The sequence below is a fragment of the Rhinoraja longicauda genome, chromosome 38 (assembly GCF_053455715.1).
Source record: "Rhinoraja longicauda isolate Sanriku21f chromosome 38, sRhiLon1.1, whole genome shotgun sequence".
Lineage (NCBI taxonomy): Eukaryota > Metazoa > Chordata > Chondrichthyes > Rajiformes > Arhynchobatidae > Rhinoraja > Rhinoraja longicauda.
This window is the reverse complement of record NC_135990.1, coordinates 6085367-6106937: the sequence shown is the minus strand read 5'-3', so window position 1 is coordinate 6106937 and position 21571 is coordinate 6085367. Positions and strand designations below refer to the sequence as shown.

Below are 21571 nucleotides of genomic sequence, written 5' to 3'. Positions count from 1 at the left end.
GGCTCGAAGGGCCGAATGGCCTACTCCTGCACCTATTTTCTATTTTCTATGTAAAGCTGGAGTAACTCAGCAGGTCAAACAACATCTCTGGAGAAGGGCTGGGAGCTGCTTTATGTCCTTGTCTTCCACCCTGGGTGGTTCTGCAGAACTGGCAAAATCTGCAGCAAAGTGTCAACTATGGTACCCTGAAGCACCAATTGCCGCTTTTGATTGTTGTAGCTGACATACGAAAGACGATCTCTGGAGAAAAGGAAGAGGCAACTTTTCGGATTGAGACCCTACCTCGGTACACGTGACAATAATAAATGAAACTAATCTAAACTCGACAGTATTAAATCCACCCTCGCATTGGATCAACTCAACCTCAGTCTGTCCTATTGCCTTTCTGTGGACATACGTAGTGCTGTGGCTTCCACAGCTGGGCTGCTCTGCCCTGGGGCAATCCCAGAGCCCTCTCGCCTGACAGCCCTGATGGTCGCTCGGGCCCTTTACACGCCAGCGGTATAAATATTGTTTTCTCTAACTTCAAGTAACCTTTGCATTCCCCCCCCATCTCTCCATCCCTCCTCCATCCAAGTTCTTGTTCCGGATTCAAAGCCGTCTTGTCATCATATCATCATATCATATCATATCATATCATATCATATATATACAGCCGGAAACAGGCCTTTTCGGCCCACCAAGTCCGTGCCGTCCAGCGATCCCCATACATTAACACTATCCTACACCCACTAGGGACAATTTTTACATTTACGCAGCCAATTAACCTACATACCTGTACGTCTTTGGAGTGTGGGAGGAAACCGAAGATCTCGGAGAAAACCCACGCAGGTCACGGGGAGAACGTACAAACTCCTTACAGTGCAGCACCCGTAGTCAGGATCGAACCTGAGTCTCCGGCGCTGCATTCGCTGTAAAGCAGCAACTCTACCGCTGCGCTACCGTGCCGCCTAGTCCAGTCTCATTGTCTGTAACTCGTTTTCACCTAGCCCACAGCATGTTTGTCATTTATTTGTTCTACATCAACGTCTCCATCTCTCGTTTCCCTTTCCCCTGACTCTCAGTCTGAAGAAGGGTCTCGACCCAAAACATCACCCATTCCTTCTCTCCAGTGATGCTGCCTGTCCCGCTGAGTTACTCCAGCATTTTGTGTCTATGTCTGGTTTAAACCAGCATCTGAAGTTCCTTCCCACACAGCCCTGATGGCTTGTTGACAACTTAAGACCACCAAAGGCGTTTATAATCCTTTTTAAACCGAGAGTCAGAGACATTGGCAAACAGTTCAAATAGAACTTTAACGAAAATAAGAAAGTTATTTAAAAATATCATAAACTACGAATAATTATTTCAAAACAATTAGATGCTGGAAGCTAAAATAAACAAACCACTCCTCTCATCTTATCACTTGGGGCCAGCTATTCAATGCAAATGAATGAGTTTTCTGTACTTAAGGCAATGTTGGCTGATGTAAACCCGAGGGGCCAGATGTGAAGTGCATCCAGTCCCAGAGCTCAGCACATTAGTCCCACACCACTGGGCTCCAATGTGGTGCAGGCAATCAGGTGCACTGGAATGTAACCTCAAGCTTCTCCCTATATATTAAGGTGCAGGCACAGAAGCCCAAAGGTGACCAAGTGATCTGTGGAACTGACGATAGACACAAAATGCTGGAGTAACTCAGCGGGTCAGGCAGCATCTCTGGAGATAAAGGAATAGGTGATGTTTCGGGTCGAGACCCTTCTTCAGACTGAGAGTCAGGGGATAGGGAAACGAGAGATATAGATGTCGCCCATTCCTTTCCTCCAGAGATGCTGCCTGACCCGCTGAGTTACACCAGCTTTGTGTGTCTGTTTAATGCAGTTATTTGTTTCATATGATAATGTGCTAACATCTTATTTACACTGTGCTGTTACAGTGAAAAAAATAATCTAATAAATGTAAAAAAAGTCATAAACATAATGTATAACTGTAGTCTTTGGGTTTATTTCTTTACTCACCCGTTTTGTTCCCAGGATCAGCGGAATTTTCGCCAAAGATCGTACTCTCCGGGTATTTTTATGAACCTTGCTCCTTGGGAGTCTGGAATACCTTGACTCACGTTCCCGAATGTCAGCTCTACCGAAGGTATTGACCAGTCTACCCAACCCACCCGAGGCAAGAGAAGAGATAAAAGAAGTAGCCGCTGCCCGTCTACTCACCCACTCCCCGATCCGTGACCATATCACCCCCGTCCTTTACAAACTCCACTGGCTCCCCATCCCCCAGAGAATCCAGTACAAAATCCTCCTCATAACCGACAAAGCCCTCCATAACCTGGCCCCATCCTACCTGACCGACCTCCTCCACAGGCACACTCCCACCTGCACCCTCCGCTCTGCCGCTGCCAATCTCCTATCCCCCCACATCCGGACCAAACTCAGATCCTGGGGGGACAGGGCTTTCTCCATCGCTGCTCCCACCCTATGGAACTCACTACCCCAAACCGTTAGAGACTCCCCCACACTCACCACATTCAAAACATCGCTGAAGTCTCACCTGTCCAGTACTGCCTTCAACCACTGAAGGTCACCTCACCTTCTGTCTCCTTTCTCTGTTCGTTTACATATTTACTTATTTATCTATTTATTCATTTCCCTATGTTCTCTAAATCTCTGTAAAGCGTCTTTGAGTGTATGAAAAGCGCTATATAAATAAAATGCATTATTATTATTATTATTATTATTATATAGTTACCCAATGTCTTGCATTTGTTCAAACGTCTTCCTCTGCCCAGTAAGCACGATCGCCAATCTTTCAGAGTCAGCATCCTATAAAAACAAAGACAACTTTCGGTAAATAGGCGGATTTCAACATCGAGGAGCTCGCAGTCTCGGGGTAGAGATCGGCGTCGGGAAGCTCCAAATCGCGGAAGGTTTGACCAGCCCTGACCTTTTGTCGGTAGATCGCTCGGTCCGGGGGAGCTGAGATTCCACCACCCCTGACGCAGGAGCTTGATCGCCCCGACACGGATGGCCAGACCGCCGGCTACGGGAGTCAAGATGGTCCTGTCAACGGAAGGCTCGAGGCCCCCGACCGCGGGACAACAAAGAAAGGAAGAGATTGGACTTTTTTTTCACCTTACATCACAGTGAGGAATATAAGAAGATAACTGCAGATGCTGGTACAAATCGAAGGTTTTTATTCATAAAATGCTGGAGTAACTCAGCAGGTCAGGCAGCATCTCGGGAGGGAAGGAATAGGTGACGTTTCGGGTCGAGACCCTTCTTCAGACTGATGTCAAGGGGGAGGGACAAAGGAAGGATATAGGAAGATAGAGGAAGATCTGGGAAGGAGGAGGACAGAGGAACTATCTAAAGTTGGAGAAGTCGATGTTCATACCACTGGGCTGCAAACTGCCCAGGCGAAATATGAGGTGCTGTTCCTCCAATTTCCGGTGGGCCTCACTATGGCCCTGGAGGAGGCCCATGACAGAAAGGTCAGACTGGGAATGGGAGGGGCAGTTGAAGTACTCGGCCACCGGGAGATCAGTTTGATTAATGCGGACCGAGCGGAATTCCACAGTGAGGAATGTGGAGGAGTCACTGTGGTGGATGTTCATGTTAAAATGTATTCTGTGTGTTCTGCTGCTTTTTATTGGTATGACTGTATGGCAAAACAAATTCCTCGTACGTTGCAAAACATTCTTGGCTAATAAAGTATGATTATGATTATGATTAAAACTGAGATACGTTACAGTTGAGGATACATTTCTTACTTTGTTGCAGAATGGGGTTTGAAATCGTCACAATTCCAGGGAATAGATTCACAGAGTCTATGATACATGGATAGGAATGGTTCAGAAGGAAATGGGCCAAATGGGACTAGCTAAAATGGGGCATCTGTAATCTATGCTGTGTAGGAAAATATCGTCGAAGACTCAAAACGTCACCCATTCCTTCTCTCCTGAGAAGCTGCCTGACCCGCTGAGTTACTCCAGCACTCTGTGAAACGTCACCTATCCATGTTCTCCAGAGATGCTGCCTGACCCGCTGAGTTACTCCAGCACTCTGTGAAACGTCACCTATCCATGTTCTCCAGAGATGCTGCCTGACCCGCTGAGTTACTCCAGCACTCTGTGAAACGTCACCTATCCATGTTCTCCAGAGATGCTGCCTGACCCGCTGAGTTACTCCAGCACTCTGTGAAACGTCACCTATCCATGTTCTCCAGAGATGCTGCCTGACCACTGATGACCTCACAAAATGGAGAGGGTGCATTTGGAATGATATTGAGAACACAGAGGTAAAAGGACATGACAGCCCAAGGTAAATGACAGGAGGAAAGAACCACCTTACAATTGTAACACCAATGCCCTCACCAGCAACCAACCAGGTTCCCTCCAATCCCAATAGGTTTCAACATCCCAGTGTTGTCTTGCCCTGGTCATTCCTTCTTCTCCTCGCTTCCATTAGGCAGAAGATACAGAAGCTTGAAAGCACGCACCACCAGACTCAGAAACAGCTTCTTCCCCTCTGTTATCAGGCTTCTGAACAGTCCTTCCATAAGCTAGGGTACTCTACCCCATTGCGGACATTGGACTCTGTCTCTGGCACTGGTACGCTACAATGTTGAGAACTATATTCTCCACTCAGAGCCAGAGCCATACAGCATGGAAACAGGCCCTTCAGCCCAACTTGCCCACATCCACCAACATGTCCCATCCACACAAGCCCCACCAGCCTGTGTTTGGCCCGTATCCCTCTAAACCTATCCTATCCACGTACCTGTCCAAATCTTTCTTTGAAAAGCATATGTACAAATAGAAATAAAAGACACATTTGTTACAGAGTTCTTACATAGCTTCAATTTTTAAATTTTTAAAGAGAGAAAATAAAAAATAAAGAAGAAAGGAAAAAAAACCAAAAAACTATAAACTATTGGGAAGAGAGAATAAGAGGATTAAAAAAAAGATATAACTATAAAAATTAAAGGGAGTAGATCCGGGAGACAATAACCACAGTTGTACATCCAACCCTTAACTCAAGTTTCAACTTTTAATTTTAATTTTTTATTTTAGTCCTGTGCCAAACCCATTTACTTTTCTAAAAATTCAATAAATGGAGACCATATTTTAAAAAATAACTCAGGTTTGTCAATTAAGGCAAATCTTATTTTTCCCAAATGCAGGGTCTCTGTCATTTCCGTAATCCACATTTTAATTGTGGGGGTTATTGTTTTTTTCCAAAATTTAAGTATTAATTTTTTCGCCAAATCTTTCTTAAACGCTGTGCATTTTCTTTTGTTCTATCTATTTTGTTTGGCTTGATTGTATTTAAGTATAGTATTTTCTTATCTGATGGGATAGGGCACAAAAACAATGTATTTTGCTTGTACCTCGGTGCACATGACAGTAATAAATCAAAACCATTGTTAGCAAAGTCTCAAGAAGGGTCTGAACCCGAAAAGTCACCAATCCATGTTCTCCAAAGATGAGGCCTTGCATGTGCAGGAAGGAACTGCAGGTGCTGGTTTACACCAAAGGTAGATACAAAATGCTGAAGTAACTCAGCAGGACAGGCAGCATCTCCGGAGAGGATGAATGGGTGACATTTCGGGTCGAGACCCTTCTTCAGACTGACAGTCAGGGGAACGGGGAACAAGAAATATAGACAGTGATGTAGAGAGATATTGAACAAATGAATGAAAAATGTGCAAAAAAGCTACGATGATAAAGGAAACAGGCCATTGTAAGCTCTACATCAATGTCTGTGTCTCTCGTTCCCATCTCCCCTGACTCGAGTCTGAAGAAGGGTCTCGACCTGAAACGTCACCTATCCCTTCTCTCCGGAGATGCTGCCTGTCCCGCTGAGTTACTTCAGCATTTTGTATCTACCTTTGGTGTAAACCAGCACCTGCAGTTCCTTCCTACACACGACAGGCAGCATCTTTGGAGAACATGCTGAGTTACTCCATCCTTTTGTGTCTATCTGCTGCCTGAGCTAATCCAGTATTGTGTCTAGTGTTTGCAAAAAGTCTTGTGAACAATGGTCCTTGCTGTAAAAGGGTGGCAGGGTGGCGTAGCGGTAGAGTTGCTGCCTTACAGCGAATGCAGTGCCGGAGAACTGGGTCCGATCCCGACTACGGGTGCCGTCTGTACGGAGTTTGTACGTTCTCCCCGTGACCTGCGTGGGATTTCTCCGAGACCTTCCTCACACACTCCAAAGACGTACAGATACGAGGTCAATTGGCTTTCTATAAATGTAAATTGTCCCGAGTGTGTGTGTGTGTGTGTGTGTGTGTGTGTGTGTGTGTGTGTGTGTGTGTGTGTGTAGGATAGTGTTCGTGTGCAGGGATCGCTGCGAGGCATGGACTCGGTGGGCCGAAGGGCCTGTTGTCGTGCTGTATCACTGAACTGAAACTAAACAATGAAGGGAGCTCCAGTTAATTTTCTTCCAGAATTCACCACAATTTTATTAAACGTGAAGCTCGAGAGCCACAGGTTATGTAAGCTCGTTCATCTTGAATTATAATTACAAACCTAGTAATCTCCGAGACAAAGCCTCTTAGTGCTCGGACTGCCGAGATAGTCAGACAAGATACAGTACTCGGGATTATCTCCTGAGTCACCAATGGATGGTTACATGTATTAAATAATTTAATGAACCAAAGGAATCAAGGTTGGTGGCTCATAATAAAGACTTTAAAGCCATTCTCCAGTGTATTAAAGAACCGGAAACAGTTTGCTGACTCAATTAGATGTTTTTTTCCCCCCCCCTGAAGTTATAATTAATGCAACGGTACTGAAAGTGACCCAGAGGGTTTGTAAGGATACAGTGGGTGGGACATGTTGATCAGTTCTACAGCTGATTTCTAACCATCTTATACACTGAAGAGGCTGACCCATTCTAAAGCTACTTCAGTGCTTCTTTTCAATTATTTACTAGGTTTTATACTGGGAATTTCAGACTGAGCTATAAACAGTCTCCGTCTCCATCAAATTTGTGATCCATGGAAAGGTTTGAAGAAACTCATCTTCAGGGAAACTCCTGGGTTAAACCTTGCAGCCTCTTCCTCTCTAAGTTGCTCTTTGAAACCCGTATTTGTGGCCAGTCAGGAAGCAAAGGGGTGGAGTGACACAGCAGGTCCAGGGTGCATCCCTGGAGAACACGGATAGGTGACGTTTCAGGTCAAGACCTTATCATATCATATATATACAGCGCAGAAACAGGCCTTTTCGGCCCACCAAGTCTGCGCCGCCCAGCGATCCCCGCACATTAACACTATCCTACACCCACTAGGGACAATTTTTTACATTTACCCAGTCAATTAACCTACATACCTGTACGTCTTTGGAGTGTGGGAGGAAACCGAAGATCTCGGAGAAAACCCACGCAGGTCACGGGGAGGACGTACAAACTCCTTACAGTGCAGCACCCGTAGTCAGGATCGAACCTGAGTCTCCGGCGCTGCATTCACTGTAAAGCAGCAACTCTACCGCTGCGCTACCGTGCCGCCCTTCTTCAGACTGATAGTCGTGGGGGGGGGGGAGGGGGGGGGAGAAAGAGCACAATCTCAGCAAGGCTTCCCGACCTTCATATTCCAATCCCCAAGTCCAACGTTGAGGAGTTGGCGGCTTTTCCTGGAGACCGGCCCGGCGCTTCATGCCACGACTTTAACATCGCGGAGCTGCGGTCCTTTGCCAAGGATCGTCTACGGAGAGCTCCAACCGCGGGGCCTGTGGACTTTAACACCGTGAAGCCCGCCGTCTCTGGTGAGAAGAGGCCGATTCAGGAGCTCCATGCCGCGGAGAGCTTTTTCAACCGTCCCGACGCGGGGAGTTTCGATCATCCCGGCGCGAGGGCCTCGGACAGTCGGCAGCGGCGACCGTGGACGGTTCAACAGCCCCGACCGCGGGTGAACAAAGAGGAAGGTGATTGAACTTTATTACCTTCCATCACAGTGAGGAATGTGGAATCCGCTGTGGTGGATGTTTATAATAATAATAATAATAATAATACATTTTATTTATATAGCGCTTTTCATATACTCAAAGACGCTTTACAGAGATTTTGAGAACATAGGGAAATTAATAAATAGATAAATAAGTAAATAAATAAATGAACAGAGAAAGGAGACAGTAGGTGAGGTGACCTTCAGTGGTTGAAGGCAGTACTGAACAGGTGAGACTTCAGCGATGTTTTGAATGTGGTGAGTGTGGGGGAGTCTCTAACGGTTTGGGGTAGTGAGTTCCATAGGGTGGGAGCAGCGATGGAGAAAGCCCTGTCCCCCCAGGATCTGAGTTTAGTCCGGATGTGGGGGGATAGGAGATTGGCAGCGGCAGAGCGGAGGGTGCAGGTGGGAGTGTGCCTGTGGAGGAGGTCGGTCAGGTAGGATGGGGCCAGGTTATGGAGGGCTTTGTAGGTTAAATTTTACTTTATGTGGCCGTGTGTCTTGTTGCTTTTCACTTAATACGGCAACTCAAATTTCACTGTACCTTAATTGGTACACGTGACAATGAATTGATCTTGAAATCTTGTCCTTCAACACTGCAGTTTATGGACAACTGGGAACTGGCATTGAATGCTGGCATTGTCAGTGATAACACATCTCGGAATAAAAATGGCACCAATCGGTTTGGAAGCCTTGCTGAGATTATCCACAACCCTTTTTCCAGCTTTCCTCTCCCCACCCACCACCGGCTATCAGTCTGAAGAAGGGTCTCGACCTGAAACGTCACCTATCCAAAAAATGGCACCAAAACTTGGCCCTTTTGCATGCGGTTTCAGTGGGCTATTTATCGTGCACTTCGTTCATTGGGGATAGCGCTGAGATATGGCAATACTTTGCCGAACTGTATGCAAAAGGCAGAATCTCACTGTGCCTTTGCTCATGTGACAATAAAGCCACATTCACCCTCGGGTCCACAATTTTTTTTAAAAATGCAAACTTGTTTTACGATTTTAGGAGGTGGACCTCAGCTGTCGTGCTAATCGTGCCTCTCTCTCTCTGTTTGAACGTCCGCTATTCAGAAACGAACACATTGCGCACTCTCCCAGACCAGGCTGAGACATCGAGTTGAGAGGCAAAACAGACGGTGGATGATGGAGCGTTGGGCAAGGCATCAGAGTGCAGGAGGATCTCAGCGGGTCAGGCGGCATCTGGGAGGAGAATGAACAGGAGATGTTTTGGGTCCAACCCACACTATTACCCAGTCATTCCCCTCCCCGACGATGCCTGGCCCGCTGAGAGAAGAGGACCTATAGCCAATAGACAATTGACAATAGACAATAGGTGCAGGAGTAGGCCATTCGGCCCTTCGAGCCAGCACCGCCATTCAATGTGATCATGGCTGATCGTCCACAATCAGTACCCCATTCCTGCCTTCTCCCCATGCCCCTGACTCTGCTATCTTTAAGAGCTCTATCTAACTCTCTCTTGAAAGCATCCAGAGAATTGGCCTCCAATGCCTTCTGAGATGAGGAAAAGCTTTTTCACTCGGAGGCAGAGAATTCCACAGATTTACAACTCTCTGAGCGAAAAAGCGTTTCCTCATCTCCGTTCTAAATGGCCGACCCCTTATTCCTAAACTGTGGCCCCTGGTTCGGCACTCCCCCAACATCGGGAACATGTTTCGTGCCTCTAGCGTGTCCAATCCCTTAATAATCTTATACGTTTCAATAAGATCCCCTCTCGTCCTTCTACATTCCAGTGTATATAAGCCCAGTCGCTCCAGTCTTTCAACGTATGACAGTGCCGCCATTTTACGCCAGACTTGCCTGGTGTTCCACTTCTCTCAGCGTGGTGCTGGTTTGTTGGTCCCTGCTCATCTTGCCAAAGTGCTCCGAATGGCGTATGTGCTCCTCAAGTGCATCCTCCAACCTTTTTTGAAGCTTCCTCAGCTCTTCCTGAACGATGGACTGCCCGCTGACTACCATCTGCAACTCCCGTTGGCTCTCCGTCTCAAAGGCATCTTCATCTAAAAAGATTAAGAGTTAATGAGGAATCAGGAGACAATTTTGATTTAATCAGAAGATCAAATCATGGCTGATCTATCTCTCCCTCTTAACCCCATTCTCCTGTCTTATAGACAATAGACAATAGGTGCAGGAGTAGGCCATTCGGCCCTTCGAGTCAGCACCGCCATTCAATGTGATCCTGGCTGATCATTCTCAATCAGTACCCCGTTCCTGCCTTCTCCCCATACCCCCTGACTCCGCTATCCTTAAGAGCTCTATCTAGCTCTCTCTTGAATGCATTCAGAGAATTGGCCTCCACTGCCTTCTGAGGCAGAGAATTCCACAGATTCACAACTCTTTGACCGAAAAAGTTTTTCCTCATCTCAGTTCTAAATGGCCTACCCCTTATTCTTAAACTGTGGCCCCTTGTTCTGGACTCCCCCAACATTGGGAACATGTTTCCTGCCTCTAACATGTCCAACCCCTTAATAATCTTATACGTTTCGATAAGATCTCCTCTCATCCTTCTCCCTTTAACCCCTGACACCCATATTAATCAAGAATCTATCCATGAGAGGAATAGATCGGGTAGATGCACCGAGTCTCTTGCCCAGAGTAGGGGAATCGAGGACCAGAGGACATAGGTTTGAGGTGAAGGGGAAAAGATTTAAAAGGTGATCTGAGGGGTAACTTTCTTACACAAAGGGTGGTGGGTGTATGGAACGAGCTGACAGAGGAGGTAGTTGAGGCTGGGACTATCCAAACATTTAAGAAACAGTTAGACTGGTACATGATAGGACAGGTTTGGAGGGATATGGACCAAACGCCGGCAGGTGGGACTAGTGTAGCTGGGGCATGTTGGCCGGTGTGGGCGTTGGGCCAAAGGGCCTGTTTCCATGCTGTTACACTCTATGACGCTCTATGGCCTAGGAGAATGAAAAGGTCCACAGTGTAGAGAAAGAATATATTTGTCACCACGTTACCCCTGATAAAGGCCTGGACTCCAATTAGTTAGGTTGCAAAATGGATCACCAAATCTCAATTCACTGCAAGCAATCTGCATGGTAATTCTTCCATCTATCCCAAGGGAATCAGGATCCAGAGGAGGAGGGAAAAGTTCTCTTCCGGATAGGGTGACCGAATGGAGACCTTCAACACTTCCTCATGTGTGAAGCCCTCGAATACAAGAGCATTACCACTAATTCCTGCAGAAATTGGAAGAACCCTCATCCCCGAAAAGGGGGGCAGGAACTGCACCTCCCCATCCCACTGGGTGTCTGTCGAAACCGTAGAGTTGCTGTCTTGGTTCGATCCTGACTACGGGTGCTGCCTGTACAACGTTTGTACATTTTCCCTGTGACCGCGTGGGTTTTCTACGGGTGCTCCGGTTTCTAGATTTTAGATTTAGACATACAGCGCGGAAACAGGCCCTTCGGCCCACCGAGTCCGCGCCGCCCAGCGATCCCCGCACATTAACACTATCCTACACACACTAGGGACAATTTTTACATTTACCCAGTCAATTAACCTACATACCTGTACGTCTTTGGAGTGTGGGAGGAAACCGAAGATCTCGGAGAAAACCCACGCAGGTCACGGGGAGAACGTACAAACTCCGTACAGACAGCGCCCGTAGTCAGGATCGAACCCGAGTCTCCGGCGCTGCATTCGCTGTAAGGCAGCAACTCTACCGCTGCGCCACCGTGCCGCCCACATCCCCACGCCCACACCGTTCCTTCCATATCCCAAAGACATGCAGGTTTGCAGGGTAATTGGCTTTGGTAAATTATCCCTCGGGTGCAGGATAGAGCTAGAGTATGGGTGATCATTGGTTGGCATGGAAGGTGGGCCGAAGGGCCTGTTTCAACACTGTATTTGCAAACCTAAACAAACAATTTGAGATGTATTAAACAGCAATAGTTTAGTTTATTTTTAGTTTAGAGATACAGCGCGGAAACAGGCCCTTCCACACCGCCCAGCGATCCCCACACATTAACACTATCCTACACACACTAGGGACAATTTTACATATATACCAAGCCAATTAATCTACAAACCTGTACGTCTTTGGAGCGTGGGAGGAAATCGAAGCTCTCTGAGAAAACCCACGCAGGTCACGGGGAGAACGTACAAACTTTGTACAGACAGTGCCCGTAGTCAGGATCGAACCCGGGTCTCCGGCGCTGTCGGGCAGCAATTCTACCGTTACGCCACCGTGAGGTTTTAAAAAAAGACCACTGACAATGTCCGCTCCCTCAATAAGGAAATCGAACACGAGAAGACAGCGTGTCTGTACGGAGTTTGTACGTTCTCCCCGTGACCTGCATGGGTGTTCTCTGAGAACTTTGGTTTCCTCACACACTCCAAAGGCGTACAGGCTTGCAGGTTAATTGGCCTGGTACAGGAGACACTTAGCAAGGTGGACAAAGACCTTGGGGCGGCCACGGTGGCGCAGCGGTAGAGTTGCTGCCTTACAGTTCTTACAGCGCCGAAGACCCGGGTTCGATCCCGACTACGGGTGCTGTCTGTACGGAGTTTGTACGTTCTCCCCGTGACCTGCGTGGGTTTTCTCCGAGATCTCCGGTTTCCTCCCACACTCCAAAGACGGACAGGTCTGTAGGCTAATTGGCTTGGTGTAGGTGTAAATTGTCCCCAGTGTGTGTGGGATAGTGTTAATGTGCGGGGATCGCTGGTCGGCGCGGACTCGGTGGGCCGAAGGGCCTGTTTCTGTGCTGTATCTCTAAACTAAACTAAACTAAGACAATGATAGAAGACTCTGACCCTTCAATGTCCAGCACCCTACCTGGAGTGTTCAGCTCAGGGTGTTGCTTCTGAAATTCGTTCTTCCGTTTTTCTATGTCTTTCTCAAAACGCTCATATTCCTTCTGGTACTCATCCTCCACCTGATCCGGGTGGCCCTGGATCGAGGTGTCCTGGTCATGATAGGACAGGGAGTGGGCAAGAAGAGAACAGGTTATGCAACGAACTGCAGACGCTGGTTTAGACAGTAGACAATAGGTGCAGGAGTAGGCCATTCAGCCCTTCGGGCCAGCACCAACATTCAATGCGATCATGGCTGATCACTCTCAATCAGTACCCCGTTCCTGCCTTCTCCCCATACCCCCTCACTCCGCTATCCTTAAGAGCTCTATCCAGCTCTCTCTTGAAAGCATCCAACGAACTGGCCTCCACTGCCTTCTGAGGCAGAGAATTCCACACCTTCACCACTCTCTGACTGAAAAAGTTCTTCCTCATCTCCGTTCTAAATGGCCTACCCCTTATTCTTAAACTGTGGCCCCTTGTTCTGGACTCCCCCAACATTGGGAACATGTTTCCTGCCTCTAATGTGTCCAATCCCCTAATTATCTTATATGTTTCAATAAGATCCCCCCTCATCCTTCTAAATTCCAGTGTGTACAAGCGCAATCGCTCCAGTCTTTCAACATACGACAGTCCCGCCATTCCGGGAATTAACCTAGTGAACCTACGCTGCACGCCCTCCATAGCAAGAATATCCTTCCTCAAATTCAAAGCTCTGAATAAATCACCAGGTCAGGCAGCTTAAGTTTACGTTCATAAGTGATAGGAGCAGAATGAGGCCATTTGGCCCATCAAGTCTACTCCGCCATTCGATCATGGCTGATCTATCTCTCCCTCCTAACCCCATTCTCCTGCCTTCACCCCATAACCCCTGACACTGGTAATAATCAAGAATCTATCTATTCCTGCCTTAAAAATATCCATTGAAAATTTGGGATGTCCTGCCTAATATGGGACAGTTGGCAACGCTAGTACTTACACACAAGCCTTAGAACTGAGATGAGGATGAGGAAAAACTTTTTCAGTCAGAGAGTTGTGAATCTGTGGAATTCTCTGCCTCAGAAGGCAGTGGAGGCCAATTCTCTGAATGCATTCAAGAGAGAGCTAGATAGAGCTCTTAAGGATAGCGGAGTCAGGGGGTATGGGGAGAAGGCAGGAACGGGGTACTGATTGAGAATGATCAGCCATGATCACATTGAATGGCGGTGCTGGCTCGAAGGGCCGAATGGCCTCCTCCTGCACCTATTGTCTATTGTCCCAGTTTTTCGCACAGGCCCGGTTGGCAACATTGATTAGTGGCATGACTATCACCAGCACAATGCTTGTTTCCACAACCTGTGGCCCTGGACTCACCAGCGTTCCATGATCGGTCAAGCTGAAGGTGATGAATGACAGGACATCATGGTCATCTGAAAAGCATGGACTAAATTAGATTTCAACTTGTGTCAAAACATTTTGCTTGCTTTTCCAAATTTTAATTTGGGAAAAAAAAAAATCACATCAGCATCTACCACCTTCAGTGGCGATCACGTCTAAATCTGCTTTAAGGCTCGATGTTACTTGAATTCAGTCAAGCTTTTTACATTGGTAATTGAGGCAGTTCCATTTCCGTGACGTCTTCAACATTCTATGGGTTAGGGTTATGGGTCAGACACAGGCAAGTGGAACGTTCAGTTAAGTAACTCGGTCAGTATGGACAAGTTGGGCCGAAGGGCCACTTTTCACACTCGATAGTTCCAGATGGGTGGCACGGTGGTACAGCGGTAGAGTTGCTGCCTTACAGCGCCAGAGACCCGAGTTCGATCCTAACTTTGGGTGCTGTCTGTGTGGAGTTTGTACGTTCTCCCCGTGGCCTGCGTGGGTTTTCTCCGGGTGCTCCGGTTTCCTCCCACACTCCAAAGATGTCCAGGTCTGTAGGCTAATTGACTTTCTGTAAAAATTGTAAATTGTCCCTAGTGTTACGGGACACTAGTAAGATAGTGTTACTAGTCCCTAGTAAGATAGTGTTAGTGTGTAGGGATCGCTGGTCAGCACGGACTCGGTGGACCGAAGGGCCTATTCCCGCTCTGTACATCTCAGCTAAACTAACCTAATGCGCTCGGTCCGCATTAACCAAATTGATCTCCCGGTGGCCGAGCACTTCAACTCCCCCTCCCATTCCCAGTCTGACCTTTCTGTCATGGGCCTCCTCCAGTGCCATAGTGAGGCCCACCGGAAATTGGAGGAACAGCACCTCATATTTCGCCTGGGCAGTTTGCAGCCCAGTGGTATGAACATCGACTTCTCCAACTTTAGATAGTTCCTCTGTTCCTCTCTTCCCCTCCTCCTTCCCAGATCTTCCACTGTCTTCCTGTCTCCACCTATATCCTTCCTTTGTCCCGTCCCCCTGACATCAGTCTGAAGAAGGGTCTCGACCCGAAACGTCACCCATTCCTTCTCTCCCGAGATGCTGCCTGACCTGCTGAGTTATTCCAGCATTTTGTGAATTAACTTAAACCAGACTCAGATTTAAAAAACAGAAAATATTGGAAACACTCAGCAGGTCGGGCAGCATGTGTGGAGAATCATTTCAGGTGCAGGAAGGTGCCTGACCCAGAAACATTAACTGTTTCCCTTTGCACAGACACCACCGATGTGACTAATCTTTCCCCAATCTCTTAGCATTAATCCAAAAGCATTAAATGTATTCCTGGGATGACTGTTCTCAGCTCACAGAACATACAACATGGACCGGCACAGCAAAGGAACAGCAAAGTTTGTACGGACAAGGCAGGAGAACAGGGTCAGGAGGGAGAGATCAGCCATGATTGAATGGCGGAGTAGACGTGATGGGCCAAATGGCCTAATTCTACACCTATTCCTTATGACCTTATGGCATGATGACTGATCTCATTTGCCTGCCTCACTAATCCATATCCCTCTATTCTCTGCACTTCAATGTACCTCTCTAAAAGCCTCTAAAATGCCACTATTCCTTCTGCCCCCAACACAACCCCTGGCAATGCGTTCTCGGCTCCCACCGATCTGGATAAAAAAAACTTGCCCCGCACAGCTCCATTAAATTTCCCCCCTCTCGCTCCCATTAGCTCACAAGTTATAGGAGTAGAATTAGGCCATTCGCCCCGTCGAGTCTACCCCATTCAATCATGGATGATCTCTGCCTCCTAACCCCATTTTCCTGCCTTCTCCCCATAACCCTTGACACCCGTTCTGATCAAGAATTTGTCTACCTCTGCCTTAAAAATATCCACTGACTTGGCCTCCACAGCCCTCTGTGGCAATGAGCTCCACAGATTAACTACCATCGGACTAAAGAAGTTCCTCCTCACCTCCTCTCTAAAAGAGCGCACTTTAATTCTGAGGCTGTGACCTCTGGTCCTAGACTCTCCCACCAGTGGAAACATCCTCTCCACATCCACTGTATAACTATGCCCTCTAGTGTTGGACCTTTCTACCCTGGAATAAAGGTTCTGACGGTTCCATTGTTAGTCACTAGATGGTACCCAAACCACACCAAAGGCAGAACATTCTGGAAACATTCAGCAGGGCAGATCTGACCTTTCCTACCGTAAGTTATCCACCCGAGATATTGGCTCAGTTTTCACCCCTCAGCAACCTGCTTTCTCTCCTTCACTAATAGAACTGTGAAAGGCCCGGATAGAGTGGATGTGTTTTTAGTTTAGATTAACGATACCGCGCGGAAACAGGCTCTTCGGCCCGTCGCGTTCGCACCGGCCAGCGAACCCCGCACACTAACACTATCCTACACACACGAGGGTCAATTTACACGTACACCAAGCCAAGTGACCTACAAACCTGTACGTCTTCGGAGTGTGGGAGGAAACCGAAGATCTCGGAGAAAACCCACACAGGTCACGGGGAGAACTTACAAACTCCGTGCAGACAGCATCCGTAGTCAGGATGGAACCCGGGTCTCCGGCGTTGCATTCGCTGTAAGGCAGCAACTCTAACGCTGCGCCATCGTGACTGATCTAAATGCTGTCTTGGTTCTTTTGGTGGGATTAATAAATTCAGGGAAAATATCTTTACCACAAAGTGGTTCGAATAGTGGTCACTCGAAATGAAACACATAGGTGTATTTAGCAGGATTCATGTGCAACAATGAGGGAGATAAATTGATGGAATAACAAGGCCATGCAGATGCTGATCTGCCAAAGAAAGACACAAAATGCTGGAGTAACTCAGCGGGTCAGGCAGCATCTCTGAAGAAAAGGAATAGGTGACCTTTTTCGGGACGAAATCCTTCTTCAGTCTGAAGAAGGGTCTCGACCCGAAATGTCACCTATTCCTTTTGTCCGGAGATGCTACCTGATCCGCTGAGTTACTCCAGCATTTTGTGTCTATCGTCAGTGTAAACCAGCATCTGCAGTTCCATCCTACACAGAAACCAGCAGTGTTGTGCCAAATGACCCGTTTCTGCGCGACAAATAGATGCAATAGATTAGAAATATCAGGATACTCATAGACAACCTTCCCCCCATTGACGAACTGTACACTGCAAGGGCCAGGAAGCGAGCGGGAAAAATCATCTCTGACCCCTCTCACCCTGGCCACAAACTCTTTGAAGCACTTCCCTCTGGAAGGCGACTCCGGACTGTCAAAGCAGCCACAGCCAGACATCAAAACAGCTTTTATCCCCACGGGTAGTATTTCTACTCAATAACCAAAGTCTGTGGTCTCTTTTTTGCTCTGGTTTATTTTCACCCACATGTTTAGACCGTAATATTGTATCCTTATTGTTTTGATGTGGTTATGCTTTGTTCTTAATTGTTAACTGTATGTTTGTGTTGTCGTTTGTGAGCGGAGCACCAAGGCACATTCCTTGTATATGCACACACGTGGCCAATAAACTTATTCATTCATATGTTTCTGCCCTGACACAATGTAACTTGTTATGGAAGTCACTCTGTATATTCCAGCCTGCTGCCATTCCAAAGATGCACGTGTTCAATCGTGGCTGATCTCTGCCTCCTAATCCCATTTTCCTGCTTTCTCCCCATAATCCTTGACTCCCATTCTAATCAAGAATCTGTCTATCTCTGCCTCAAAAATATCCATTGACTTGGCCTCCACTGCCCTCTGTAGCAATGAGTTTCACAGATTCACCACCCTCTGACTAAAGAAGTTCCTCCTCACCTCCTTTCTAAAAGAGCGCCCTTTCACTCTGAGGCTGTGACCTCTGGTCCTAGACTCTCCCACCAGTGGAAACATCCTCTCCACATCCACTGTATGTATGTCTTTCACTTTATAACTATGCCCTCTAGTGTTGGACCTTTCTACCCTGGAATAAAGGTTCTGACGGTTCCATTGTTAGTCACTAGATGGTACCCAAACCAAACCAAAGGCAGAACATTCTGGAAACATTCAGCAGGGCAGATCTGACCTTTCCCACCGTAAGTTATCCACCCGAGATATTGGCTCAGTTTTCACCCCTCAGCAACCTGCTTTCTCTCCTTCACTAATAAAACTGTGAAAGGCCCGGATAGAGTGGATGTGTTTTTAGTTTAGATTAGCGATACCGCACGGAAACAGGCCCTTCGGCCCGTCGCGTTCGCACCGGCCAGCGAACCCCGCACACTAACACTATCCTACACGCACGAGGGTCAATTTACACGTACACCAAGCCAACTGACCTACAAACCTGTACGTCTTCGGAGTGTGGGAGGAAACCGAAGATCTCGGAGAAAACCCACGGGGGTCGCGGGGAGAACGTGCAAACTCCGTACTGACAGCACCCGTAGTCGTATTTTAATTTCACAAAATGCTGGAGTAACTCAGCAGGTCAGGCAGCATCTCAGGAGAGAAGGAATGGGTGACGTTTCGGGTCGAGACCCTTCTTCAGTCTCGACCCGAAACGTCACCCATTCCTTCCCTCCTGAGATGCTGCCTGACCTGCTGAGTTACGCCAGCATTTTGTGAAATAAATACCTTCGATTTGTACCAGCACCTGCACTTATTTTCTTGCACTCCCAGTCGGGATCGAACCCGGGTCTCCGGCGCTGCAAGGCCACTCTACCACTGCGCCACCATGCTGCCACGGTATGTGGAGAGGATGCTTCACTTGTGGGAGAATCTAGGACCAGAAAACCTCAAAATCTATCCCTTTGCCCACTCTTTAGGTCATTTGTCCCAATATCGAGCGCAGGGTCAAACTTTGTTCAATAGGTTCCGGCACTGTGACACAGCTGGTAGGGCTAGAGCCTCTTGGCGCCAGAGACCTGGGTTCAATCCTGACCTTGGCTCGTGTCTGTGTGCAGTTTGCATGTTCTCCCTGTGACTGCATGAGTTTCCTCCAGGTGTTTTCTTGTTTTCTCTCGCATCACAAAGACAAAACACTAGGAACAACTTACAGCACATGGTAGAATCTGGTGCAAGCTGATACAAACATGCAGCGAATAAAATGGGATTGGTAGGTACTTGATGGTTGGCATGAACTCAATGGGCTGAATGGCCTGTTTGTTCTGTATAATTCTACGTCGTAGGGTCACGCGGCATGGACAAAGGCCCAACTTGTTCAGTTCTGGGCACCATGTTATGGGAAAGATGTTGTCAAGCTGGAAAGGGTACAGAGAAGATTTTCAAGGATGTTGCCAGGACTCAAAGGTCTGAGCTATACGGAGAGGTTGAGCAGGCTAAGACTTTCTTCCCAGGAACACAGGAGGTCAAGGGATGATCTTATAGAGGTGTATAACATCATGAGAGGAATAGATTGGGTAGAAGTACAGTGTCTCTTGCCCAGAGTAGGTGAATCGAGGACCAGAGGACATAGGTTCAAGGTGAAGGGGAAAAGATTGAATAGGAATCTGAGGAGTAACTTTTTCACACAGAGGGTGGTGGGTTTACTGACCGAGCTGCCAGAGGAGGTAGTTGAGATTGGGTCTATTCCAACATTTAAGAAACAGTTAGACAGGCACATGGATTGGACAGGTTTGGAGGGATATGGACCAAATGCTGGCAGGTGGGACTAGTGTAGCTGGGACATGTTGGCCAGTGTGGGCAAGTTGGGCCGAAGGGCCTGTTTCCACTCTGTATCACTCTATGACTCTATGTATAGTTAACCCACAAACCCGCACGCCTTTGGGATCATATCATATCATATCATATATATACAGCCGGAAACAGGCCTTTTCGGCCCACCAAGTCCGTGCCGCCCAGTGATCCCCGTACATTAACACTATCCTACACCCACTAGGGACAATTTATACATTTACCCAGCCAATTAACCTACATACCTGTACGTCTTTGGAGTGTGGGAGGAAACCGAAGATCTCGGAGAAAACCCACGCAGGTCACGGGGAGAACGTACAAACTCCTTACAGTGCAGCACCCATAGTCAGGATCGAACCTGAGTCTCCGGCGCTGCATTCGCTGTAAAGCAGCAACTCTACCGCTGCGCTACCGTGCCGCCCATGTGTGGAAGGAAACCCAAGTGGTCAGAAAGATAATGTGCAAACTCCACAAATATCTGTGAAATTATTGACCAAAAGGACCTTAAAACCAAACAGAAATGCATTCCCCCATCAACGTGGCCACAGTGGTCAAGGACTCTCACCAGCAACTGCCCCTGTGGCTGAGGACACTCCAAAGTGTCCGTCCAATGGTAGGTTCATGTCGGTGACTTCAGTGCACAACTCATAGTTCTCAGCGATATCATCCCTCCCTAGATTTAAGTAAACCTGTGGAGGAAGACAGGGACAGAGCATTACCTTAGAGTCGTGCAGTGTGCAAACAGCATCTTCAGTCCACCTTGCCCAGGCCGACCAACATGCCCCATCTGCACTAGTCCCACCTGCCTGCATTTGGCCCATCTATATACCAAAACTCTCGTTTGTTTGTTTGTTTGTTTGTTTGTTTGTTTGTTCCTGAACTACAGCCAAAACGGTACACGATAGCGCGACAGTTTTAGGCCCACCTTACTCACCGTCGTCCCTTCGGTGCTAATGGAAGAAGTTTCATTGAAATCGTGTGTTATATTTTTTAAGTTATTCACATTTTAAAGTTTAAATCTATCTCCTGGGGAGGGAGGGGGGAGGGGGTAGAGGGAGGGGGGGAGTGGAGGGGAGGATAAGGGGGGTTGAGGGGATGGAGTGGGGGGAGGGGGAGGGGAAGGGGGGAGGGGGGGAGGGTGGAGGGGAGGAGGGGGGGAGGAGGGAAGGAGGGAGGAGGGATGGGAGGGGGAGGGAGGGATGGGGAGGGGGAGGCGGGAGGGAGGGGGAGAGGGAGGGGAAGTAGGGAGAGGAGGGAGGGAAGGGGGAGGGGGAGGGAGGGAGGGGGAGGAGAGAGTGCTGTACCAATGCAGAAGAGGTTTGGGCACAACAGGTCCACTGTGTCTAGTCTCCCTCTAAACCTGCCCTATCCATGTACCTGTCTAATTGTTTTTTAAACATTGTAATAGTACTCACCTACCTCATCTGCCAGCTCATTCCATGTACCCACCACCCTCTGTTTAAAGAAGGTTGCCCCTCAGGTTCCGATTAAACCCACCCCTCCTCAACTTAGCATTCAGGTTGACAAACAAGGCCGTGATGCAACCAGTCTACAAACTCTCCACGGCACACCTGTGGAGATGCGGGAGAGTATTCACCAACATCCCGAATCTTCGAGGAAGTAGAGGCTTTGATGGACCCAAGAGTATTGATCACCTCAATATCAAACCGTAGATGTCAACCTGTATCCCTAATGTCTCCATGAATGAGCAAGAGGTTGGGGAGAATGGAAAGGACATGCAGACTCAACGACAACCAAATCTATTTATTCACAAAGTGCTGGAGTAACTCAGCAGGTCAGGCAGCATC

General features: G+C 47.8%; 1 protein-coding gene across 1 annotated transcript in view; it reads right to left on the bottom strand.

The window, feature by feature from the left end:
• Nucleotides 1–21571, bottom strand: part of LOC144610950 (protein ERGIC-53-like) — a 73388-nt gene that overhangs the window by 37358 nt on the left and 14459 nt on the right. Inside the window, exons 6-10 of the mRNA XM_078429977.1 lie at nt 20329–20452; nt 14109–14164; nt 12739–12868; nt 9756–9955; nt 2734–2807 (exon numbers count right to left, since the gene is read on the bottom strand). Coding sequence (XP_078286103.1) covers nt 2734–2807; nt 9756–9955; nt 12739–12868; nt 14109–14164; nt 20329–20452 — 584 coding nt within the window. The remainder of the gene's footprint in view (nt 1–2733; nt 2808–9755; nt 9956–12738; nt 12869–14108; nt 14165–20328; nt 20453–21571) is intronic.